Source organism: Zophobas morio, unplaced genomic scaffold (assembly GCF_036711695.1).
Source record: "Zophobas morio isolate AGI-343-1 ecotype UQ-CSIRO unplaced genomic scaffold, CSIRO_AGI_Zmor_V1 ptg000277l, whole genome shotgun sequence".
NCBI lineage: Eukaryota > Metazoa > Arthropoda > Insecta > Coleoptera > Tenebrionidae > Zophobas > Zophobas morio.
This window is the reverse complement of record NW_026972381.1, coordinates 261,623-288,480: the sequence shown is the minus strand read 5'-3', so window position 1 is coordinate 288,480 and position 26,858 is coordinate 261,623. Positions and strand designations below refer to the sequence as shown.

The 26,858-nt window shown below is 32.5% G+C and overlaps 3 protein-coding genes across 5 annotated transcripts; 2 read left to right on the top strand and 1 right to left on the bottom strand.

Annotated features, from left to right (window-relative positions):
* Window positions 1-4,523: 4,523 nt before the first annotated feature.
* Window positions 4,524-6,705, top strand: LOC135119674 (transcriptional enhancer factor TEF-3-like). Its single transcript, XM_064044077.1, has 12 exons — window positions 4,524-4,610; window positions 4,741-4,810; window positions 4,962-5,026; window positions 5,126-5,201; window positions 5,252-5,435; window positions 5,488-5,626; window positions 5,682-5,784; window positions 5,844-5,953; window positions 6,009-6,083; window positions 6,136-6,297; window positions 6,352-6,599; window positions 6,661-6,705. The coding sequence occupies exons 1-11, from the start codon at window positions 4,542-4,544 to the stop codon at window positions 6,472-6,474; spliced, it is 1,176 nt and encodes a 391-aa protein (XP_063900147.1). The 5' UTR covers window positions 4,524-4,541; the 3' UTR covers window positions 6,475-6,599; window positions 6,661-6,705.
* Window positions 6,706-9,735: 3,030 nt separating this feature from the next.
* Window positions 9,736-11,335, bottom strand: LOC135119652 (deoxycytidylate deaminase-like). Of its 2 annotated transcripts, none has more exons than XM_064044047.1 (8): window positions 11,252-11,335; window positions 11,104-11,181; window positions 10,884-10,950; window positions 10,577-10,630; window positions 10,173-10,273; window positions 9,995-10,118; window positions 9,862-9,935; window positions 9,736-9,811 (listed from the first exon to the last, which is right to left on the bottom strand). In XM_064044047.1, exons 1-7 carry the CDS (start codon window positions 11,274-11,276, stop codon window positions 9,878-9,880), a joined length of 507 nt encoding a protein of 168 aa, XP_063900117.1. In that variant the 5' UTR covers window positions 11,277-11,335; the 3' UTR covers window positions 9,736-9,811; window positions 9,862-9,877. The 2 variants fall into 2 exon arrangements, with proteins under 2 accessions (XP_063900117.1, XP_063900118.1); XM_064044048.1 differs by having other exon boundaries at window positions 9,759-9,773.
* A 281-nt stretch (window positions 11,336-11,616) lies between these two features.
* On the top strand, window positions 11,617-14,177 carry LOC135119651 (thioredoxin-like protein 1). Of its 2 annotated transcripts, none has more exons than XM_064044046.1 (12): window positions 11,617-11,699; window positions 11,988-12,013; window positions 12,084-12,183; window positions 12,323-12,404; window positions 12,482-12,555; window positions 12,644-12,716; window positions 12,919-12,968; window positions 13,291-13,333; window positions 13,401-13,468; window positions 13,523-13,624; window positions 13,762-13,866; window positions 14,108-14,177. In XM_064044046.1, exons 1-12 carry the CDS (start codon window positions 11,631-11,633, stop codon window positions 14,138-14,140), a joined length of 825 nt encoding a protein of 274 aa, XP_063900116.1. In that variant the 5' UTR covers window positions 11,617-11,630; the 3' UTR covers window positions 14,141-14,177. The 2 variants fall into 2 exon arrangements, with proteins under 2 accessions (XP_063900116.1, XP_063900115.1); XM_064044045.1 differs by having other exon boundaries at window positions 13,264-13,333.
* The last annotated feature ends 12,681 nt before the right edge of the window (window positions 14,178-26,858 follow it).

Below are 26,858 nucleotides of genomic sequence, written 5' to 3'. Positions count from 1 at the left end.
AATATATATTTACTGTACTAAATTTTTTTATTATATTTTGTCTACGTAATTAGATAGTGTGTGTGTACAAACCTTGCACCTAAAAGAAGGCCTATAAATACTATTGAAATCATTATTAACTTAAAAAAAAGATAATCGACTATGCTTGGTATCACAAGGAATTAACACAAGAAAGAAATGAACAACTTTTAGTTATCTTGTCCTTATGTTTAAAATTTGTAAATTTGATGGTGGGGCTCGCGTTAAAAGGTTTTTGAAATTAACCTTAACCTCACAAATCCAATATGTATATATTTTTTGTTATATATTAAACTGCGAACGCGAAATAAAGAACACCTGTTACGACTGAACGCGGACGAAATTATATGACGATGGAGATATAACCATAGACAGTGACAAATAGTAACAAAGTTAGAATAGATAAAATTTTAAAACTAAGGAAACTAAGTTTTAAATAAGTACTCCAGTGAGATTATTGAAGTTGGTGAAAAAGATTAACCCTAGTAAAGGGCTGTAGACAAAAGCTGAACTCAGAATAGACTAGAATACTATTATAAGCTAAAAGAAGTTAATTTATAAAAGGTAAGAAGAAAGTAATAGTAAAGTGTATAAGAGAATGATTATATTTTCTCAACGAAAATTGGCTTCAGTTACCTATATAGATGGAAATAATTACCGTTTAAAATATAGTAGTTATCGGATTGGTAGGAAAGAATGGAGTTAAGAGCGTTTCAGGAATGTTGTGTAATTTTTAAAAGCCTAGCGTTCGTCTGTAATAGCAAACGTAAATATTGAATTCCTCCTTTTTGGTGTATACTGTACCAACATAGGACTCTATCGCTATTTACCAGCATAAATTAGTTAGTAATAAAGATTTAACATATTATAAAGGTTACTAATTAAATATTAATTTTTTTTTTATAATAAAATAATAAAAACCAATTGGTTTTCAAACATAAACCTATAGAAAGCAGAAGAGAGAATTATTGCACTTACTTAACTAAACTTTTTATTTTTATTGAAAAACTTAAATTAAATGGCGTCATTAAACCAAGAACAGGGTAGCTTCCCTCTCAACTCCTTTCTGAGTAAGTTGTCTCGTCTATACAATTAGCTCGCAGAGCCTTTTCGTATTACCTCAATTACTCGGAATCGCTATTTACTCTAAGGATAAAACTGAACAGGGTCTTTTCGTTCTTTGTTAATTTTTATGTATTTTTACATAAATTACTATTTTTATAAGCCAAGTGTTGAGACAGTGGTATCCGCAAATGCAAATGACTCGTGTAACTTTCGGAGAGTGGGACTTAGGCATAACGGAAAAATTTAAAGATCACATGGAGGACGCAGAATTTCGCTTTTCTCCTCTAATCTTGTCACCCGTTGTGTGCGGAACTGTGCCTACTGGGGTGGTTTAGTAAATAATATATACATTTTTTCTCAATGTCAAAACATTTTTATCGTACTTTTATTAGTCACTTATCTTTTGTCTACACTATGACCTGACATAAAACCGAAAAGAACATGGTGAATAGCAAATGCTCCGTTTGAGCTGCGGCTTAGGAGTATAAGCTGTTGCTCGGCTTAGTCGTTTAATATAATCATTATATTATAAAAAACAAGGGCCCCTGTAGCCTTCACCTTTCCATTACTTTTATTTCTCATTTTAATTCATTTTGTTTAGTCATTAAATCTAGCCGTAATACAATTTAATTAATCACAAAAGCAAAAAAGGATATATGGTCAAACACTACTAATTAAAGCTTCATGGACTTATTATAAAAACACGCATACCTCAATCTCCCGCTACTGTTCTCCTTTTAAACTAAGAAATAAAATCAAAATTGGTTCTAATCTTTTTACACAATTTTTGTGGTATTTTGTTATGTTCTTAGTGATAGCACTGTACAGCAAGTGACCTATATAATTATACTATATATTGCTTAACACAATGAAAAATATATATTGTTTATTAAACTGGTATATTACTATATACACAAAAGATGCAGTCCGCACACAATGGATAACTCGTTCCCAGAAGGAAAGGGAAGAAGACAAAAATAAACCGCATATTCTATGTGACCTTTAAACCATTCACGCTAACCCATAACTCTCACCCCCTGTACTCGGATATTTCCAAAATATATCATGCTTGTTTCGTTATCATTTTTCAAGGTTGTAATAGTAAGCTGGAGGTATCTTTGGTTACATAAAGTTTTTATTAAGTTGGTGTGCTACTTGAACAAACTCAAAAATTAGCTTAAAGAAAACGTATACATGGTTAATATAACGTTATAAGGCAACTGAAGTTCGGCATATCTTATTCTCATAATTAGCTTTTCCATTATTTCGAAAAATGGACGGCCGCTTAAAAAGAGCAGAATTCATTTATTAAGACATAGAAACCCTGCTGTCTTATTACGTGATTCACTTTAACATTTATTTCAGTAAAATATCATTGTAGCATATAAATTAAATTAACAGAGGTAGCTGGCCTCGAACTGGAGTAATTAGCTCCTACATCTTTTAGTTTCCCAGCAGCCTCAAAGTGGACGACCTCTATAAAAAGGATTAGGTATCATATATTATTTGAGTTGGACACTTACATAGAGAGGGTAAAGACAATGTGCTATTATATTAATATATAACAAGCCATTATACTACTGGATTAATGAATATATTAACCGAAGTTAATATATGGGTAATCGTCAAGAAGAATTTTTTTTTAAAAAATAGTGATATTTGCTCGTATATATGTATATGCGGCAATACAAAGTTTAGTTAATAAAGTTTAACTTTCTCCTTAAACAAGTCTTTTTTATAGGTTATTTTTCTACTTAGGTAATGGTGTTGCTTATATTAGAAATGTTTAATCAGGAAAATTAATTTAGTCTAGGAACACAACAATGGTTGTTTAAATTAAAATAATTATTACTTTAATAACACCACATGCTTATGACGGCTAGGGGGTTGGAGCTCAAGAATTTGAGTGCAAGAAAGGGTAAATTTTACTATAAAAGAAGAGTTTATATATATATATATATATATATATATATATAGTTAGCTATTTATTGCAACTTTAGAACTCTCCTAAGTACACGTTCAGCTCACAACACAGAGCTTCAACAGGTACCATATTCACTACGTAAAGGTTTGTAAATAATTAAAGTAACCGTATATACATATAATTGTTTAGTTTGGGTTCCTTTCTTTTAGCCCACTTAGAAACAAAAGGGTTTTTGTACGCAAAAACCGATTTTACATTTCAAATGAAACGAAATTTTGCCACTATGTTAAAAGTCGGATTCGTTTCTATACATTGTAAGTGAAATGAACAATTTAAAAATGTGTAAAGTTTACCCGCCTCCTTAAAAATAATGACATTAGTTCAAGCGATAGTACTACATAAAACTTTAGAAGGTGAAGGCTGGTTAAATACAAAGCCAAGGAAGACTATATAAAGTGCTGTTCCTTGGGTGATGTTAAAAGTACAAATAGGTTATCATTAGTTTCTAAAGTTTGCCCTTGTATATTCACAAGGAGTAATTTTATAAATGTTTAGGTACGCCAATAGGATATATATTGTTTTAACACTACAGCAAGAGTTGTTAGTATCCTAGAGGGATTTATGTTATAAGGTAGCCTCAATACTGTTTTTTAGGTTATATTGCATATAATAAATCCTTAAATTACTTTAATAATATGCGTCATATTATTATTTATTCGATAGCGAAATGAAATGTGAGAAAAAAAATCCCCAAAGCTGTGTAAAGTTTAAGAATTATCCCAAACCCTGCTGAATAGTATTATCAATGTTTCAGCTGAGTAGTATTTATTAATATTTAGTTATCCCTTAAAAGCTATGCTTGTAGTTTAATATAATTAAATTATATAACCGCTTATTTAACTTTCTGTAATCAAGTTAATTTCTAGCAGTTTATAACTAAGATTGTTCTTCTACATACTTCGTATTATATAAAATGCGTTAAAAAAAATAATAAAAGAAGTACTTTTCCAGAATAAAGTACTTTAAAATTCTAAATGGTTATCTATTTTTTATATATCTACTTCAATAAAAAAAATATTATTTAAATCAACAGCCTTAATAATATAATTGCAAGAATAGTAAATAACAAGTTAAAACAAATAGTTAAAATGTTTAACTGTTAAAAAGATTTTACGTTAGGTGTGGCTAAAAATTATTATATCACCGAGCCCCTTTAAGCAACATATTATTTCACGATTATCTCACCAAGTAGGGAATGATATGTATGTAGAAATAATAATTATATTAAATAGTTTCTTGGTTGGTTTTTCTGCAATACAAAATATTTATAAGTATGTATTTTTAAGCTAATTAGTGGGTTTCTTAAATTTTTTCTGAAAATTTCCATCCTCTACTGTTTAATTTTTGCTGATGGCTATAAAAATTGCATTCCCCTTAGGAATACCAGTCGGGTGTGCTTTTTTGTCGATAGCAACCGCCTTTTTTGTCCCTCTGCTCTTTTCTTTCGTCTTGTTCGCTCTTTTTCGGCCTATATATGACTCTGGCGATGAGCTATCAAGATGACGATAGTGTCTGGTCGAAAGACATTGAAGACGCTTTTGAAGTATATATAAATATCATCATTAAACGATTTCCACCTGTGCTTCTAACTTACCTTTAAGAGCTGCTATATATAATTAGTAATCATAAGGGCGTGACGCCTTTTTATTAATACAGTTTATTATATAAACTAGGAAGCTTTAAGGATATATCCGCCTTGTGGAAGAAGAAAAATTATTTTATCGGAGGAGGGGAAAATGTATGGTGAGAAAATTCGGCCGAGCTTTTCCGTCATGTTTCTTGTTATTTGATTAAAAATTTTAATAATTTAATTTTATTTTTTTAATTAGTTATGGTGTCACATATCTTAGTTTTTGCGTATTTACTTTTTTTTGACTACTTTTTTAATGCAAAGGACGAAACGAGTTAATTGCTCGATACATTAAACTAAGAACTGGAAAACACAGAACTAGAAAGCAGGTTTTTCAATTTTGATTTTTTGTGTTAGCCGCTCTACTAAGTGCTTCATTTAACGTCGTATGCGTCCGTCAGTTTTAATCTTTGCTTTAACAATATCAGGTGTCTAGCCACATACAAGTTTTAGCCCGCAAAAAGCAGAGGGAGTTGTCCTCAAAACTAAAAAGTTGTGATGAAGGTTTTTTAATTCTAAAATAGTTAACTATGCGCTCTGTAATACGGAAGCAGAAACCAGGAAGAATGCTCTGGAAAGCCTAGCAAGCATGTCATCTGCTCAAATAGTCAGCGCCACCATGAACTTTTCGACGCCCACTCACCAGAATGCACAGCATCTAAATCTCGACGCCCGCACGGGTGCGGCGTATACCTTTCCACTGTCGAAGCCAAAGCCTTCCCAACGCTTTGAGGAAAGGTTTTCTGTGTCTACTGGCCTGCAGGCAATCTGGTCTGACATATTCATCCAGGACGCCGACTCCTGCTTTTCCGGGGGACTACATAGAGCCGAACAGCGGCTATCAGTACCCGCTTAAAGGCGGCGGTCTTCGCCAGTTTTACATGACCAACCTGCTTGCCTTTAAAGAAAGCTACTGGGACGGCAATAGGGTGCCGCTTTCCATTTTTCTTGCACATGACGGGTTGTGACTGCGCGCTTTTTCAGAACATTTTCCCGATAGTTCATATTTCCGGATTCCAGTCCTTCGAGCAGCCGGAATCGGAGCGCATTGACATTTGGCAGATCCTTGATAAATTTCCTGGGCTTGGTAAGGCGCTCTCCACGTGTCCCCTTTGGGCTCGTACTTATACGGTATCGTATAAATAGTCGAGTTGTTCAATTACGGGCCACGAGAGTCCTTCTTTCTAGTGAAGGTGTGGGCCGACCTTCCACTCGCTGATGCTCCAGACAACTACTTCATAAGTTACCAATTTGAGGTCTCCTCTGCCTGCTCCTCCTTTTTTAATAAAAAAAGTCCTATTGTGCTGGAAGGGCCCAGAACTCGTAGAACTGAGGTGCGTTAACAAAGTATATTCATTTGGTAAAGATATCGCAGAAACAATAACGGTAACTCGTTTACTATAACTCACTTTTCAACTAATTCATTGCCTGTCCGTAGCATCCGGAGCGACCGTACTATAACAATCTTGCGCATACCTATATCTACAACTTCCCCACACAGCCACTGTGCACTTACTTGGTGAACTTTATTAATAAACTGAAGACGCTACCAAACCTGGAGATGATGAACTCTGTCCTTGAAAATCTTTCCCTGCTGCAGGTGTCCCACTTCCACTTGTGTCTTTCTCTATCGTGTTCTATATATTATGCACAGTTGGTGACGGAAGTTAATACCAATAAGATCATGTTTTGCTGCGCCTACATCTTCGAAGTCCACCACCGTAATGTGGGCTCTCAGTACCACGTGTACGCACTGACTGACGGGAGGATGCAGTAGCCACTCGAGAGTGCAAGTGGAATAACAAAATAACTGTACAACCAACGAATCTCCCTTAAATAGTCGTGTTGGCCACATGTTTCGATCCCTCAGGCGGACGACCCAAAGCGTTTCATATCTATAATGTATAAACTGTTACCCCGCACGCTCCACCTTGCCTAACAAGAATTATGTATATCAATAAAGCTACTGGTATCCTAATTCTCTTAGGACCTCTTCCGGCTAGCATAGAACTTTACGTAGTGTATAGCCTGCGATAATCTTTGCTAATTTCAGCATTTATAAATATTCTTGAAGTGCTACTTATCAACCTCGCTAACATTTGGTGAAGTTTTGCCTCATCCATTTAACGACTTATTGCTGTATGTTAGAATTAATTATTTTTATGCCTTTATATATTCTTTTGGGCAACTGTAATTATCACTAAAAAAATTGGCTCACTATTATAACTGTAATGAACGGCTGAGGTTCATGTAACTTCAAATTTAAATAGAAATCCAATTTTAAGTGTAAGAAAACAGCAAAAGAAAGTCATCTTTCTCCTTTACAGTTTGTGCTTAAACACTACGTTAGACCCTTAACCCCTTTTCAAGTTAATAATTAGTATATATTGCTTCTCTCGGTAATGACACATACCAGATTTCCCTTTCCACCTTTATCATACTTTTTTTTTTGTATAAGGCGTGATTATGTTATTATGCCACCAATAAAACATCCTTTCTTTGAGCTCTCTCGCCAGGGATATTTCGAAGTTATCAATGCTATTAACAAAGCTATTTATAGTTACTTATATTTATTTAAGCATTTTAGTTAATTAAATAACCCAAGGTGGAATTAGAAACTGAGTATTACTTAAATCCTAATCTTAATCTCAACCCTAAGCTAAGGGGGTGAAGGCGGGGGGGGGGGTGCTCTTGGAAAGTTTTTCTCGTATTTCGTTAATCAGACCTATCAGCTCGCTAAGGTAAAGTAAACCTGCTATTTTAAAAGTCTATAGTTACTTTAAAATATATGGTAAACATAACTACTAGACTTCGGATTTTATTAAAAATTCACGCTGTTTTTAGAAACCAGAAGTGGTTTCGATACCCTAGCCTAATTATGACCACCTAAAATTGTTCTTCCTTTACAAACTTTTACAAAAAACATAAATTCTTTTTTTTTTAGGTGTTTGATATAGGGAGTACGCGAAGCATCATGGTATATAAGCTACTGTACATACTTAGAAAGTTCTCAAAACTTTGGTTGCTTTCAAAGAGCTTAGAAAGAGAAGACACGACAGGAAGATCTACTTTTAATTCACAAACATAATTTAAAAATAACTACTAAATTTGAAAGAAAAATCCCTTTAATAATCTATATACATACATATTCGTGTAATAAGAAACCTACAGTAAAGTTGCCCTTACTTCCTGTCTGCCTTTCGTTGTTTTGGCTAAAGTTACTATATACTCTTGCTACCTTACTTTATTAAAATTATATTTCAGAACTAAGAAAATAACTGTTACATATATATATAGTCTTACTCAAGGGGATTAAGGGACAAGCACTAAAACACCATGGTATTTCAGAAACATTTAAAGGAAAACGCTCTTTTATATAAAGCAACTACATTAAACAGAGATAAAAACAATGCTTAATTATGGTTTGTTGCATAAAAAATTGTAAAAACGTTCAATTCGGCAAACTTATGTAAAATTATATAATAATACTCACCATGTTATTCATTACTACAAACTCCTCGGTTGCTTAAGAAGATGAGGCGTATTACAAAGCTAAGGCCATTAGAGCAGCTGACACCGTTATATAGTGACTTTTATGAAATTGGCGCTCGTCATAACGACAAAATTCTTTGAAGCAAAACTCGCTAACACAACGTGTACTCCTATGCTTAATTATACTGTAATACTTTTATTTTAGTTATCTAAATAATGGAACGTAATTAACATGCTTCCTCTGATGTTGAAAGTCGAACCAAATTTGAGGCTAACATGTCGTAACTCCGTTAGTTGTTGTTAGGAAAAATTAAGTCATTGGCCATTTAGCAAAATCAGAAAGGAGGAAACTGACCTTTTATCCTGGAGATTTTTATGTAATTCCATTTTTAAAAAATATATTCGCCTAATAGTCTATAACTTTTTGGATGTTTTGGACTTCAAGCCCTGTGCCGTTGAGCCGCACTACTGAACCCCAGAGGGTTAGTAAACGCAGTAACATGAAGTAGATTTCTCCATAAGTTCGAGGAAATTGTCTGGTGCCTTCTTCCTGCTAAGAAACCTTTTCACTTAGCCACAAAATTTAACTTTAACTTTTTATGCCATTCGGCTACCTCGAAAAAGAAGAAATAAGACGTGAATGTACTAAAGCAGAAGCCTTAATAAAGGAATTTCCCAAAATTGATATTTTTTATTAAGATTATTGTTTTAGGTAAGTCTGCCATTTGGAGTGAAAAAAACACTGAAGAAAAACACAATCTAAGTGCTCTTCCCTGTACGACCCGAAACATAAACGTCAAACGTTGCCATATGCCTTCTTTTTTAAAATCGAGTAGGATACAATCTGCGACTATTTTACAATTTACTTCTCTAGTTACGTATAGAACGTTTTTGTTTAAAACCGTACTCTTCTGCTTGGTAGTGGATTGCAATAAATGACTTGTACTCTTCTTAATGGCCCCGTGAACCTTGATTTTGTATACTATACGGCTTACCCCTTCTTAAATGTGCTGGAAGATAAAGGCTCTATTTTCTTTGTTGGGTATTTTGCAAATATTTTTCTCAATCTTGTGAAATAAGTTTTCGACCTGAACCAGGAAAACAGGGACTCCACGCTATTAGGGACGGCGTTATTAGTGAACGAAGGGATCAAGGCAGGGGTCTCATGCCGTCAAACTAACGAAAGGTGGGAAAAAAAAAGATTGGCGTAAATCCGTACCAGTGGAGGCTTAAAAAAATTAGTGAGAAGGTGCCAATCAAAAGGGCTTATTAGTTTGGCGTGCAGACTGACTCAAGAAGCAGAAAAATAACTTATGTAATTTAAGAAATACGTCACTCTAGTCCAGTGTTTAAGAATCACTCAATAACATACTTTTATTTATTATCACGAAAAACCTATTTGTACTTAGAAAGATGATATATAAAGGCAGTTCCGTATAAGCAAGAAATAAAATTTAAATAATCAACTTTAAATCCCTCCTTGAATGGAATAGCCCTTAATAGGAAAAGTAAAAAAAATAATAAATTTATTTTTTCAATGATAATATTTTCCGCGCCAAGATTGAGTTAACTTGATAAGATTCTCTAAAAGAAAAAGTTCACGTAGCACGTCGAATTACATTCTACCATAGTGTGAATAATAATAAAAAGCGCGAAGTATTGCTAAAGATACCAAGACTATGGGCTTATCACTGGGATGCCTTGGCAAACACGATATTCACGTGGGGAACGGTGGGAGTGTACTGCCTGTGAAGGCCGGCGAGGGGCTCGAGCAAAGCAGAAACTTAGCGCGATAAGAAAAAGACCTGTAGGAGACACCGGCCAGTTCAAGCAGACGCCTGGCAGCGACGTACGGTGGATGCTTCGGTGATGTGTCCTTATTGTAGACGACTTCCACTAAGCCCGCTTGGATGATCAACTTGCAGCACTCTTTCTCGTTAGAGAATTAACAACCGCTATTTAAGCTACTTTAAATTAACAGACCGTTGCAAGGAAAGTCCCCCACGTACATGCGACAGCCTTTCACACTAGCGCTGTTCTTGTTGAGTATGGCGTTCAGTTCTGCGTGACACACGTAGGGATATCTATAGAAAGTATAAGGGTTGTAGTACTAATTAACAGTATGTGTGGACGAGAGCTTTTTCAGATAGGATACTGCACCAACTAACTCAGTCAAACGGGCAACTATGTTTCTACTCAAAACGAAATTTATTATGGCACTTCCCTTGGCCTCACTAATATGGCTGAAATAGTTCAGAAGCAGCCGCGTAGGCCAACCCAATAACAATGTTGCAAAACAACTATTATAACCTTCAAGGATAGGATTCAGGTTACTTTTACTCAGAGTGTTTGGTTATTTTCTAACTTTTATATATACACAACTTTACTTTGTTTCTAAAAAAGGACCTTCTTGGCTCCAGGGGAGTACATCGTCGCTGCACCTGTTATTCACAATTTCGCGTTTATAAAAAAAATAAGAAAAACTAAGGGTGCCATATTTTTTTTTCATACCTGTTAAGTATTAAACATTATATTTCTAACTTATAACTTATATATATTTGATAAATTCAGCAATATCTAATCCTATAGTTTCTGGGGCCCAGTAGTAAAATTACAGAATTATTAAACATATTACTATACAATACGGTATCAATAAATTAGCTTAAAAAAGTTGTGAATAATAAGTTTTGTTACCCATTCGGCATTCCGTTATAGCCAATACCCACAATTTTATTTTCAGGATTCACAATACAGGCGCCCACTTTAAATTATAAATTTAGCTCAAGTAAACTTTACTGGAAAAAAAATTAGCTAAAATGAGTTAAGTATTGTACGAGATTTGGCTCGGCGTATAAAAACTAAGCTTTAGCTATATTTTGAAAAACTGTGGCAACAACAAAGCTTATCCTAAAACCTTGGGTATGTGGATCCTTCGATCGCATTGAGGAGAGAAATGCGACACTTATAAAATAATCATCCCAAGAAAGGTAGTCTTCAATTTCAGTAAGCAACGAAATAACATAAATAAAAATTATAAGAAGACTTCATTGTTGCTGTATAACCTTTACGCTTGCAGGCACTGGTCATTTGTTTAAGGGGACTAGTACATAACAGTTTAGGTAGGCACAAGAGCAAATAAACACTACAGCCACTCTTGCTACAATTCCCAAGGTCGTTATGATTATGGACGTATTTAACTTGTTGACAGGCCGGCAACTCTTTAAGCAAAATTGTCTAGTTTTTTATATTGGCGACAAAAAGCTTTATAGTTTCTTGGCCTCTAATTTTTAACTTACTTTGAGACAGCATTTAAATCTTTAAGTATTGCCTTTTTCACCCAAGAGAATTACTCTAGTAAGTGGATGTCTTGTGGTTAATTAATTTACGAATTATCTACCGAAAGGGTCTACGCCCTTAATAACGGTTACGAAAGCTTGGGTGATGTCCGTCCGGTCTGTTTCAAGTGATGCAGAATTCTCTGCTTTAGTGGGCTCGGCAGGCAACAAACTTGTGAGACTCAACTTCATTAGTTTTTTAAAATGTTTTTCTATTTTTCGGATCTGATATCCTAAAATATTTATTCAATTAATTAATAACGCTTTTGTACGACTTTACTGACTTTCTTAAATATCCGCACAGAGCACACATAATACTATATATATCACTAATAGTATAGCTGCGTAGACTTAAACTTTTTTTTTATGCATTATTTAACTTCTGAGATATCTACGCGATAATACCTTTTTTATTATTAATTTTTACAATGTTTATAAAAAATTTTTAACCTTCTTTTTATAGGTTGTTGTAGATTTTTATGCCACTTGGTAAGTTTTATATTATATATATTTTCTAAAAGATAATAATAGTTTTTTTACTTTTCAAATTTAAATGGAGGTGTGGGCCATGCAGATCTTTTTCTCCTGTTTTTTTGGAGCTTTCATCTAAATTTTATAGCTCTTGCTTATTTTTAAAAGTTGATATCGACATGTGCAAGGTTCTTACCATTATCTGAGTCTTTAATATATAAGATAAGTAAGTATATAGAACGTGTATCAATAACTTCATTTTATTTTAAATTAGTTAATGAATGAGTAATTTTTTAAGTACTTATTTATTTGACATATTTTTCCTAGGAAACTACTCGTTGTTACAGTGTTAGCAGCGTACCAACATTTATTTTTATAAAAAATGGAAAGAAGGTTGATTTTTTTTCGGGTTAGTTTTGTAAGCCGTTTTAGCATTTAACTATTAAATAAAACTGGAATTTTATATATAACTTTATTATTATTTAGGAGCCGACAAAAATCGCTTAATTAAAAGTATAACCACATTTCAGGACGACGTTGTTGATGTTGTGCCAGGCTATGTTTGTTTTGTTATTCTGCTCTCTTCTAGGATATTTTGCTATTAACAAGACATGTCCAATACAGTTTGTAATTTTTTTTTTTGTTAAGGGCGACTTGTTAGACTTTATTGATAAAAAGAACATGGAGTGTTTGAATCAACGGGAAGGACATCCCGTTTCCGGTTGATTCTAAAAGTTATATGACTATTCTAGTTGATTTCATGAGCTCTTTTAAGAACTCTGCTAGACTTTTTTAAGTTTTTATTCAATATAAATTGTGTTTTAAATTTATATTATAACAAATTTTTATATAAGAAAGTTGTTTCAATCACAAAAGGAACTTTTAATATACTTGTTTAATATCTATTGCTCTTTTACATTTAGCTTTATTAAAAGATGACGGGTCTTATTTGGAAAGCGACGCCGACGAGCAGGTTAATATATGTTCAAAGTCTTCTTTATTATTATTATACCACGAAATGGGTTTTAAGAGATTTTTTGTTAAAATTAATATTTTTAGCAAATTATTTATTTGTATATTGAAAGTTGTTTGATTCAGTGGTTGCTTGCTCCATGTTTTATTTTACGTAATTTTTCAACTTAAAAGCTGCTGTTACTTAGCTGGCCAACGTAGACTAGTATTTGTTAACTGTTCTTCGCTATGTCACGTGTATAAATTTCATGTTGTATTCTTGTTATTAATGGAAAAGTTCACCGTTTTTTTTCCAGCTGATCCTCTCCATTCCTTTCGTGCAGCCCGTCAAACTCCACTCTATCGATGTGCGTGCGCCGGCCAACGGTGGGTCTTTATTGTTGCTCTCCTTGACTTACTTTCCTTGCGCTCTCTGAACCACGTGGATGTCCAGGCCAAGCGCCGTCATTGGTCAGAGTGTTTGTCAATCCGCCTTTTGTTCCCGACTTTGACGAGTGCGAGGTTCCCTTTCTACTCTTCCGGCGTTGCATGCTAGTGTTCATAGCTGCTGCTAAGACGGCGCAAGCCACGCAGGAGTTGTCCTTGAAGGTTTCCGATTCGTCCGTCTCTCTTGTGCAGCTCCAGTTTGTCAAATATCAGAACGTTAACAAGATTGTCGTAAGTTTTTAATGTTTCTCTTTACTTCTTCGTGTCTCTTTTATTTCCGTTTTATTAATTTTTATTTTTAGTTACTATTTCCTTGTTTTAACATCTTTTTTTCTTTACTTTCTACCATTTCCACGTGAACAATTTAGTTTTTTATTCAAAGCAACGAAGGAGACTGCGAGACAACTGTCATTCGTTATCTTCGTCTGATTGGCTCTCCCGTTTCTGCCACAAACATGAAAGCCTTCAGAAGAGTATATAATTCTAATTCTCTTATTTATTTCTGGTGTAGATTATTATTTTAGATTATTTTTTTAGTTCAAAGGTAACTACTTTTGTATTTATTAAGTTTTTTAAAGCTCTATATGAATTGCTTACTTGCTTGTACCTTTTTTATTATGAGTGCTTTTTATATTAGTTTTGGGTTGCTTCAACTCAGTTTGTATTTTTTAAAATTATAATAACGCTTTATTTTTTAACAAACTTTTCTTGTAGATCTCTGGAGAACCTGGTGAAGCTCACGAGTAATCAAAAACTATAATTTTTTAATAAAGCACTGTTAAGTACTGTTCAAGATGTTATATATTAACTTTATTGTGTATAATGAAGTTTTTTTTCTGTTTCACTGCTACCGAGAGAAATTAAGATAAAAAAATTAAGATAAAAACACTCGATGTTAATCTATTTTGCAGAGCTGAAATATGTAAATTTAAATTTATTAACATTTGGGTCCCGCTCAAAAAGAAATTTTCCTTTTTCCAAAACTCTAAGTCCTTAATTTACAAATAGTCTAAACGGTGCCACACACTTTTTAACGCAATCCTTATTTCGAAACCGTGGGTAGACATATTTTGTACTCATAGAAGTTCTGACTCCAGTCAAAGTATTTGTAAATCGGAGTAGCGTGAACTCAAGCGTCCTATTAATAGCCGTTCAAAAAGCTATTTATATATATTGTCTGTATATTATAAACGAATCAAGGAAGCTACGTAGCTCAAGATCGATTCGTGTTCAGTACCTTCAAGCTATTTTCTTCGCACTCAGATTAAAAGAGATTTAATAAAATTCGCATAAATTATTTTATTTGTTTTCCAAAAGGTGTTAATTAAAATAGTTCTTATATTAAACGAAGTATTTATAAAACTTTTATGAGCTTTAGTTGAAAGCGATTATTTGCTTCATTGTGATAAAATATGTATTAATAGGTTTTTCTTTTCTTACAAAAAAAAAAAATTAATTTTCGAAATAAGGGTGCCCATCTAGTTATTTATTTTGAAGTAACCTCTTTCTATATATTGTAAGAAATACTTATTAAGTGCAAATTATTATATGTTAATTTATATAATCAATTAGTTTACTTTTTGCTATTTGTTGATGTAGAATTAACAGTAAACACTAACAAAAAAGAAATAGTCGTTAACTGCCTTCGAGGAAATAGTTTTTAAAAAAGTCTAACCTTAATTTTTGTGTATTATTGTGTGGTTTAAATATTTTTTTACTTTGTCTTTTTTGCCTTTGTATAAGGAAACTCATTTCTTCTTTCATTTCTTCCAAAAGAAAGTTTTCCCACTAATTTTCAATATATTACTCATCACTATTATCGGCATCAACACTGTTGGCAACCGGAAAAATCGTACCCTATCACTATATCCTTGAAAGTCAACCTGCTTTTTCTCTATCTCTAACCGTCACCGCAAGAATCATCAACAAATTTAGAATTGTATATAAAAATGTTTGGTAGCAAATATTTAATTAATATGAGACCCTTTCTTAAATTAACAAAAGTGGCGCTAAAGAGCGGGTGCAATTAAGATTTTTTTTATGGACTATCTACAGATCCCCTATACCTCCGCCGCAGTCAACTTTAAAAATTATATTCAAGGTATGGCTGGGCGGAAAAGAATTATAGATAAATTTCTTCCCTGGCGTCCTCAATCTAGGATTAAACATACAAAATAATACGCCTGGCGCTTATATGTACTATCAGGCTAATCTTCAAGTCAAAAGGCCTGATATGTACTTTTACCTTTTTCTTTCTGTTTTAATAAGTTTTAAATTGATGAACCACGAATTTTAAGAAGAAAAAAAAAATTAGCTCAAAATCAAGATTTTCCAATTTTTTTAAATATTTAATCTTTAGAAATTTAACTAAGCTTTTTTTTACTTATTTTGACTTAAACACTCACAGGGCCTTTTGGTTATATAAGATCTAGCCCTCAGACTAAAACTATCACATAAATAATATCTCTGGCCCTTTAGACCAAAACATCAAACTACAACAAAAAAAGCGCAAAGCCCTGCCCAGCATTAAGAGAGAATTAAAAACGCTAGAGTAAAATAATGGACAGACCACAATATTTATTTTGGCACTAGCATTAAACGACCGGTCTTTAAAAGAACTTATCCCGCTTTATATGCAGCCCCCACTTCAAGAGGGGTCAGGGCACAAGTGCACACGGTGTGCCCTTTTGAAGTTGTAATGGCTGTTCCAGGGAACCAGAGAAAAGCGGAAAATATTGGGCCGGGCTTTCGCCATTTAACTTCATGTATGATAAACTGCTAAAAACCACCACCAGAAGAGAAGACCGCAGTTACGAGACACCAATCTACCTGAAGACCGGTTAGAAATTGGCCAGTTAACCCAAACCATAGGAAGGAGCGCTTACCACACATGTTTTATACTAGCTCTAGAATTTAAAAATTTTAACAAATTGTAAAGTTTACGGGAATTTTGGTTCATTTTATCTTTAAAAATATGGTTTAAAGCAAAAAGAACGGTATTAACCTCTTGATCATCATATATTACATTCATTACAACAAGAAAATAACTACAAAACTAAATTAAAAACTAATTCAGTTAACAGAAAAAGGATTTTCATCGGTTGGGATACCGATATTGATTGGTTCTTCGAATCCGTTTTTATTTAGTATTATCTTACAGCCTTGATAACTTTAAGAACTAATAAATTATATACAGGTTGAGAGTAATGTTCTCAATAATATAACAAAGAAAATCAAACAGAGTTAGTAGAAAGTAAAAAGAGCTGTATAATTTATTTGATTGCTCTTGAACCACATGAGTAGCACAACGCTTCCCACCTTACAAACTGAGCACCACAACGGAAAAAAAAAAAAATAAAGAGCACAAAGCTCAGAAATTCCTTAAATCATTAATTAGGTTCGTGCCCTCGGACGGCTACTCTCAACTACGTATAACAGTTTGCAAAAAAAGAATTACTAAAAAAGGTTTTTTTTATAACTAATCTAATGGAAAGGGGAACTTAGTTGGTGATGAAAACTAATTTTGATTGGTTATTCGAATCCAATTTTTTATTATAAATACCACAAAGCTGTTACCACAAAAGCAGAAGCCCCTCAAGGCTGAATCTTATCACTGCTTTTATTAGCAATTTATACGGTAAACGCCCCCAGCTCAACTACCATATCACTACCCCATGTGCGGACGACACAGCTATATCCTGCGGCTTTAAATCGACGGCTCTCCTGACTCTTAAACACTTACAACTTTATTTGTACACTCTGGAAACCCAGTTTAATCATGGAAGATAAGCTTCTAGGGGCGAAAGCAATGATAATTTCAAGAGTAGAAAGTTAATATTTAAAAACTCCAAACTCTATATATATTTAAAACTGCTATTCCGTGGAGCTCTCGTGTTAAGTACTTAGGAGTCATTATAGATCATAAATTAACGTGGTACGCTCATGTAGTATGTCAGGAAATTGAACGCTGATAAGAATGCCCTATACCCATTCATATGTAGGCGCCGCAATAACACCTAAACAAGGTGCTTCTATATAAATCCATTATTCGCCCAATTATGGTGTATGCTTCCGTTTGTTGGTCTACTCTGAGCGTTCAAATAAATAGACTGCAGATTTATCAAAACAAACTCCTCAAAATAATTACTTATGCTCCATGGTTCATACGTAATGCTCAGTTACATTGTGGCCGCCAAATGAAAACAATCAAAACTTTGTTCTTACAATTTGCAACTAAATGTTATAAAGAATAGAGTGGACAAACCAATATTTCATTAGCCACTGCAGTTAGTTATAACCCAGACCAGTATAAAAGGTTCGAAAGACCTAAACACATATTACGATCGCTTCCTTTGAGCATTGGTTTACCTCCCTAACTATTTGTCGTTTACTCATTTGTAATATAGGTTAATTTACACTTTACTATTATTATTATTATTTAATGATAAATTATCCCTATATAATAGGGGCAGAATACATATAAACTGCTATTCCTAATATGCTTGATAGACTTAAGTATTATTTTAATTCAATTAATACATATAAGAATAAAAGCGTACCGTAGTATATTATATATTATCACTTAAATTATTTTATTATTATAATTATAGTTATTATTTACCGATCTTATTTCTTAACGTATTTTATTCTAATAATTTTTGATAATAAAATCTATTTTTTTTGTTTGGTTGTTTCTGTGTACTTCTTTCTTCTTATAATTTGCCCATGGGCTGGTAAGCAACATTGAAGGGGGAGTATATCCTTCTTTACTTCTCTTAGAGTTTAAGAGGGGGATAAGGATTAAGCAACAAAGATGTGCTATGCATATAGACTGGAGTATTTCAATAAATAATAAATAAATAAAAGCAGCAGACAAGCCTTATTATATTATTTGTTATCATACCATTTTTTGGCATATTTTTTATATACAAATTTTGTTTATATACTTTTGTTTTACTTTTTTATAACTCCTAATACATTACATGATATGTTTTAATTAATAATAGGAAGTTAATCTCATAAACTTTTTATAAGTATAGATTAAAGACATAAGTAAGCTTAAGCTGGGCACAAGCGGGATAAAAACTTATGCCAAGACCTTTAAATAGAAAGAGAAACCAGAAACCGAGAGCAATAGAAGTGAAAAAAAGAAAATTAAAGTACATAAAGCCAAAGACGATTAACACCTAAAGAAGGTAACAGAACCAGACTCTTAACTTAGTAGTATGCCTTAAAAATTATTTAAGTGCTGAAAAGCAAGTACGATCAAGGACAGTTTAGAAAATGCATGGTCGCCACAACTAATAATACGTTTAAAGAAACTAAGGCGAGGGGGGCTAGATCATTTGCAGTATGCAAGCAACCTACAAAGCTATGAGATGGGTACGTACAGCTATTATATAAAAGCTACTTTGATAAATTTTATTATTAACCACATAAGCGGAGCTGGTAACTTACGAAAAAGGACATATAAAGTAAACTGAAAGATAGAGCTTCGTTTAATTTTTTATTAAAGTCTACGGGCTCACTTTATCTGAGGGTTAATATGTAAGTGCTCTTTTTCTTAACCATGCTGTATTTTAATATATAAATTCAACAGGCTTATTTGTAAAACTGTAAAGGGCACTATATTATCTTATTCATAGACTTTATAAGAACCCAAAACAAACTGTACAGAAAAAAGTAACGAAGCCAGCGCTTAGCTATATTTTAAAAGTACGTGGATTGCACATTTATGCATGTGTCATTGTTGTCTCTTTCATTTAACTTTTTTAATAATCTGTATGTGTGCTGTTTATTATCAAGTAATTTAAAAAAAATTTACTTCCTAAAAATTTAACAAGTTTTCTAGAAATACAATGTTAGGAGCCTAAGGGAGTAAACAAGGCAACAACCCACTTGAACATCCTAGGAAACCATTTATTTGTCAATGAAATAAAAATCTAAAAAATTTGTGCTTAAAAAAATTAGTATTGCAAAGATTTTTTATTATATATCATATAATTACAAAGATCTTAATGAACGCTTTGAGGAAAAGGATACTTTAGAGATACTTTAATCTGAATAAGAGATAAAAGAAGGCACACCCCTTTAAATGATTGAAGTACGCCAACTATAAGCAACAGATAAGCACATAAACCAAACTTATATTCGTTAGGGAGTTGGCGACATAGGTAGACAGTTGTTGTTACAAAGAGTAATAGCCCGGAAAGGAAAGAAAGCAACGATATAACAATTAAAAGTATAAACCTAAAAACTTTTATGTTTCGTTGGTTAAAAATAATGACTGTGTTAGCGGAAAATTTTGAAAACCAATATATCATTATTTCCACAAAAAAAGGTAAATTAAAAGGGTCAGTGTTTTCTAAATATTGCAGAAGTAGTAATCCTATACAGGACACTAAAGTGATAGCGTGTGAAATGATTGAAAGTGCTATTATTAAATAAGTAAAAGGATTAGTTATGCTTATGAAGACTTTATACAATTTTTCCTTGACATTTGCCACGTGTATTTTTGAGGGAGGTACAGTAATTTCTATGATATTAGGATAAAGAACAGAGCTCAAAAATTTTTTTCGTGGATTGTGTCTTGCTTTTGCAAATATAGTTAAATCTCCAGTAAGATTGCTATCGTTATTAATTTGAAAACTATACTGCTTATCTAAAATTTCTTTTTGTATATACGAAGGAATACCGGCGTATTTACCTAGTGCTTCAGGGATCCATTTTTTGAATAAAGGCTCATAATGGTACTTGACCACATAAGTGATGTTATATTCATATAAACCAAAATCTATTCCTGTTACCGGATTTACGATCCAGTACGGCCATGTAAAACTGATTTGCAGCAACCACAGAGATAGTAGGGCCAGTAATATGGAGGTCGTGATCCAGAAGTCCTAATCATTGTGGTGTGAATGAAAATATTAAGGTTACAACAAATACTTAACCTTCAAATAGAAATAATCAATGTTAATGGGTGAAGTCGTAAATAATATGGCACTGTCATCTTTTTTAAGACAAAATGAACAACATTCGCCCTTGAACTGGTGACAATTACAAGTTCCTTTTGACACACATATATCAGCAACATCTTCATAATTCGGAAGATCAACTATTTTGCTCATTGAAATTTAATAATTTTAGCCAATGAAACTTTTTTTTAAATTTTAGTTCGTTATTGCTAACTAGTTATTAGAGTGCATATCATGGTTAAGGTTAAGGTCTAGTTAGAAATAAGTAAATACTTAACTAATTAATATGTTCAATTAAAAAGGAAAAACGTTTCAGAGGTAATTGGTTGCGGGTTTTAATAAATTACATAAATGTAGTGCATATAAAACTTTTAAGCTAAATTTATATATATTTTTTATCTTAGTTTGATGGTGTAAAACCTTATGAGATAAGTAAACCTTAAACTTTTTTATACTTTCTATTCGCTTAATATATAAATTTAAAGCGAAAGATAGTGTAACGAGATTTATTAATTTTTGTACGTACTCTTTTGCTACTCTCAAGCATGAGGGCTCATAGTTTATGCATTTTTGATATCTGTAATAACAAAAAAAAATTCTCTTAAAACTTTTTCTGCTCGGTATTTAACGATACCATAAATAAATAAATTAAAAAAAATTAGACAACAAGACCGTATAAATTATAGACTTTTTTAATCAAGAAATGTTGTAATACTGCTTTTTCTTAATAACCCTTTGCCCATTTCATACTTTGAAGGTGCTTAAGTTACCTCACGTTACTTATGACCATATAATATCTTTCAAGAGAGTGTAAATTAAGTAGTGATGGGCGAGTTTTTATTTAATGGTGTAGGATAATTTTTAAGTAGATGAATATTTTTTTTATTAATGGTAGGGCTATATCTGAAAGCATGTAAGAGCACATTTTGGTTTTGTTGAGTAAATGCAGACTTTAAAACCTTTTTTAAATATACATTAATAATTAAAAGCTCTATAAATATCACAGTTTTTAATTATAGCGTGTTTCACTTAACGCCTTTAGTAAGGCAAGCCAAAGTTCAACATACCCAAGAAAAATGATAGCCAACAGGTATATAATCTAATTGTATTCACAAACTACATGCCAAAAACGCAGGTGTAAGAAAGTTAGGAGCCCACATTTATTAATAACTAGTTACTTTTTTAAGTGTTTCTTGCAGCCCTATAGCCTATTATCTTTTTTTTTTATCGGTTTCTTTTGGTTTTTAGGATGTAGTTATAATTGATGTTAAGCCTTGCAGACTAAAATAAACAACTACAAGCCGAAGAGTCACTAGGAGAATACCCCTAATCTTTGAAAAGTAATTTTATTACTCATATATATATAACCAGTCAGTGTCATTAATCATAAAGCTTATTGCTTTTCGTCTTTAAAATTGCATCTTAGAAAGTTGCAAGCAATTTGAGTCCTTATGATTAATTCCCTAGGAACACAATTTAAAGTAAAAAAAAATTAATTTTTAGTTTAAGGTAATATTGGATATAACCTATTTTCTTTTATTAGTTAAACTTAGGGTGCAAATAACATTTTAATATAATTTATTATCGTTCATGTTAATATTTAACTGCGTGCAGTATTTGACATTCTTCGGGAAAGGTCTGCCATTATATTTTTCTTTCCAAGTTATGAAGGTAACATTTATTGTTTAGAATTTAAATAGTTTACAGCACCGATTTGAAATAATAATAATTAAGGATAACTATTTATTGTTTATTAGATAGTTTTTGAATTATTTGCATTAATTTTGCATTAATATGTATGGTCTCTATATATGTTTAATCAAATATTTGTGACTCTTCCCATTTGTTTTTTGATTCCTCTCTATCTTTCTATTTCGGTGTTCACCATGTCTTTTTTGTTGTAGTTTTACGTTGGTCTAGAGGCCCAAAAAAAGGTAATAATTTTAGTCTAGAAATCTAGAACAAAGACTAAACGTCTAGAGGGCGTTTTAGTCGAGGTGGATTAATTACTTAGTAGCCTTAAGGACAACTAAGTAAGTAAACACTAAGTTAACTAGCTCCTATATATTTTAAGCAAATTAAGAAAACTTTAAAGTTCTTTGCTTTACCAATTACGAGTTGTTTTAAATTAGTAATAGTTAATAATACTTTTTAATAAAATTTAGTAGTAACTTAGCTAACAATATAGTAACAATTTATTTAAGTAATAGATAATAATAATATCTTTTTGCAGTAAGATTGATGCAATAGATAATGATTACTTAATTTTTTATGGTCGTTTAATAATAAAATAGTAAGATGGGTCTCACAGTAAATGAAAAGCTTAAAATTTGTGACCAGTTATTAAACCGGAAGATTGAAAGTAAGTAGTTTCTTTAATAGATGGGAAGCTTCTGACGGCTTCCACAAAAGTTCTTTCCTGATGCGAAGAAGACAGCAATCTCTCGAAACGCCATGATTTCGAGAATTAAACTAACCCCTTCTATTATCAGAAATATGAAGCCACACTATTAGTCAATAAATTTATATTAACTTGGGATGAATTAGAAAAATAAGCCGGATATTGAAATACCGGCAATCAGTTGACTTACGTTGGAAAATTACTGGTAGTAAAGTTAAAAGTTGGCAAAGCTGTTACTTATGACAAACCATTCTTCGTGTTGTTAGTTAACCCTTAGGACCACCAATTAAGTTCATTTTATTTGGTTTGGTTTTAAGCTTTGATCAATTACTGGCCCTGCAGACGAAAATAAACAACCACAAGACAGAGAAGCGCAAAATAGGAGAAAAATTCCTGAATCTTTCATTTATTTAATTATTTTTTACTGAAATACTCCAGTCTATATGCATAGCACATCTTTGTTGCTTAATCCTTATCCCCCTCTTAAACTCTAAGAGAAGTAAAGAAGGATATACTCCCCCTTCAATGTTGCTTACCAGCCCATGGGCAAATTATAAGAAGAAAGAAGTACACAGAAACAACCAAACAAAAAAAATAGATTTTATTATCAAAAATTATTAGAATAAAATACGTTAAGGAAATAAGATCGGTAAATAATAACTATAATTATAATAATAAAATAATTTAAGTGATAATATATAATATACTACGGTACGCTTTTATTCTTATATGTATTAATTGAATTAAAATAATACTTAAGTCTATCAAGCATATTAGGAATAGCAGTTTATATGTATTCTGCCCCTATTATATAAGGATAATATATCATTAAATAATAATAATAATAGTAAAGTGTAAATTAACTTATATTACAAATGAGTAAACGACAAATAGTTAGGGAGGTAAACCAAGGCCCAAAGGAAGCGAACTTAAGATGTGTAAATTTTTATTAAGTATATATATATGGTGGTAGCCAGTTCAAATATAGCCAGTAATACCCATCGTAGCAAGTTACTAGAGTTTTAAGCCTTTAAAATTGGTTACCGAGGGAAATCTTCAAAACAGTACAATTTCAATAAGAGAATAAATGGTTGGCTAAAAGGATAGAGGCTCTTTCCAATATCGTTTTAATCACAGACGTGAAATTTGACAAATTTGTTATTGCTTTTACGAATGATGACATATGAAGTTTATTTAAAAGCAGTTTGCTGATGCAAAAGAAAATTTTTGGAAAGATAACTTTTAGTTCTGTCAATGAAATAGCGTAGGCCTGGCAAGTCAGTAACTTCGAGGTTGACGGTTCCCTTAAAGCTTCGAAGCATGTGATAAAGGCTAACTAAACATCCAAAGAAATATTATAAAAGGTATAGTTCTAATAATAATGTTTTGAGAAAAATCATCTTCTCTGGTAATTTTTTATGCTCGAATATAAGCTTGTGCAAGATGCGAAAAAATCTGGTTCCTTGAAGGTCGAATGTTGCGCAAAGCAAAATCTAATTAAAAGTATATAACGTACTTATACCAGATAAATCCGCATTTCATACCACTTTCCACCTTCGTCAACAAGATAAATATTTCTTCTACAAATTCTTATTTACATAACAGGAATATATTAGATTCTGGCTACAGCTGCCATATATTTAACGATGCAAATCTGATTAAAAATTGCAGGCCTATTGTCGAGCCTGTACAAAGCATTCCGAAAAAAAAACCGTTCAGACCACTAGAAAAGATGTATCCAATAACTGGAGACTTTACTTATCCCCTAATCGACTCTAATTTAATAAGCGTCGGTAAATATGTAACAAGCATTACTTTTGAATTATAATACTGCAAAATGGATCAGTGACTATGAAAAAAGTTTACTGATTATTTACTTATTGTCGAGCATCAGAAGAGAACCCAAAGACGTTACGACGGGATTTATTACATTAGATCGAAACTGGAAGGGCATAAAATATTGGATCACATTGGACCCATTAGAGTTATGAAAGCTTTAAAAGAAATGATATCAAAATATAAAGATATAAGATAATCTATATTGTATTATTTGTAACAAAGTCAATAAAAAGAAAGAAAAGGTCGAAAGTCCGGTCAGTAATAATTATTCCTCTCTTAGTATATGTAAAGAACTGGATATTGATTAACACGGGTCTTAACAGTTATCATTGAACGAAGCTAAATGGGCTGTTAATATTAAATTTAAACGGCCGAGGTATGTATTGGTAGTATTCAAGAGCTATAACGCTGGTTTTTCAGTTGTTGTGGCAATTTTCTAGATATTATACTGGATAATAGGTATGACGTAAGGAAAATTCGCTCGGAACTCGGACGATAGTACGGGGTTTACCTCCAGCGCATGGCTTTCAATGTGAAAAATCAGAGGTTTAACTCCTACCTTCTCAGCGCCGAACACATCTTCACACAACATTATTGAGGAGCGATAAAATGGTTTATTAAGATCCATGACCAAAGGCCATACTTCTAGTTACGAATCTTACCTATAGTAACTTTTGGGCTGAATCCAGGATTACGCTGCTCTTGTTTTAAATCAACACCAAATTCCTGGGAAAAGTTTTACCATGTTGATCCCGACTTTAGAAAAATTAGAAAATTTTGGTACGCAAGTAATCTTTAATGATGTTAAGTGTGGGAATCTTTTAACCCTTTAACAGCCAAAACTCTGGGGCTTAAAATAGATTTGTTTTACTTTTACTGGTAACTAAATTTATCACTTTTTTATGTTTTGTTAGTTACTGCCTAATCCCTTAAACATGGTACTTAAACCTACTAGAGATTTTTTCAGAGACCGAGTCTGTTGTTTAGGGTAAAGTCCCATAGACCTACTTTTGCAAATTGAACCTAGGCGACAAGTGGTAAACCTAGTAGCCAGTAATCTATAAGGTGTTAAAAATGGCAGCAAAGAAATTCAATGGGATCATACTTAAATTCCTGCAGAAAATGTTACCGAATCAGTAGTACCGCCACCAATAAACTAATCCAAAGTAGAATTTTTAGGGAAATCCTCTCTGCGACTTATACCAAAGAATCACATTTTAACTCACTTATTAATGATAAGTAGTGAGTTCCTATAACAAAGGTCTAAAACAAGCAGCCCCTCTGAAAGTAGTAATGAGGAAGAAGAACAGAACCTGAAGATAAAGAGGATATAGAGTACCTCACCTTAACCAATAAAGCTCGATTTTGACACTAATAACCCGAGCTTGCCATTTGCACCTGGTCAGCGAGTTAAAGTAGAATTTAAAACAATGAAAAATTGTTATGGTACAGTGTTAGAAGTTTGAAGAAATAGATATAAGGCAACTTTAGTGATGAGGGAGCAATTTATAATTAGATTTTTTTATTGAATTCAAACCTCTAACTTTAACGAAAAGTATGTACCAAATAGCGCCCAAGGAGCCTTATTAGATGGGAAAAAAAGTGCCATTCGTCTATGTTCGAAGAAGAATGGAAATAGGGCAGCTGCTAATCAACAGAAACTTATTTTAAAGGCATCAAATGACATTACAAAATTAAAGAAGACAAGACTTATAGATCAGGACTCCGTTTGAAAGGTTTTTTCTCAGGTTCACCGCATTACTCATTATGACCCTAAGGGCCCAGTAATTTTATGTAAAAACGATTCGTTTACCCTAGTACTTGCTCATCAGTATGCTTTTGGACAACCACAAGTTGATTTTAATATTGCTTAAATTTACTCCAACTTGGATGTAAATATGCTGGTAAAGTTACTTATTAGGTTTGAGCTTATTTTTATAGGCGAAACTTACAATAAGTGTCTATCCCATCACAAAGCTTTATATGTAATAAAACAAGTTGGATACTAATTGCATGAGTTAATTAAATTTGAACTGAAGGGCATAGGTTTTAACCAATGGCATCATGCGTCTTTTACAGCAATGAAAGTGGATTCCTTTGCTTATATATGTGGATGATCCAAGTGTTTTACTAACAATGCTGTAAAGACACGAATATATTTTTTAAATTAATAGGCTTTAATCTAAAGGAAGTGTCAAATGAAAACTTTGGTATCTTAATAATTAATACTTTGGTCCCTAAATCTTTAATT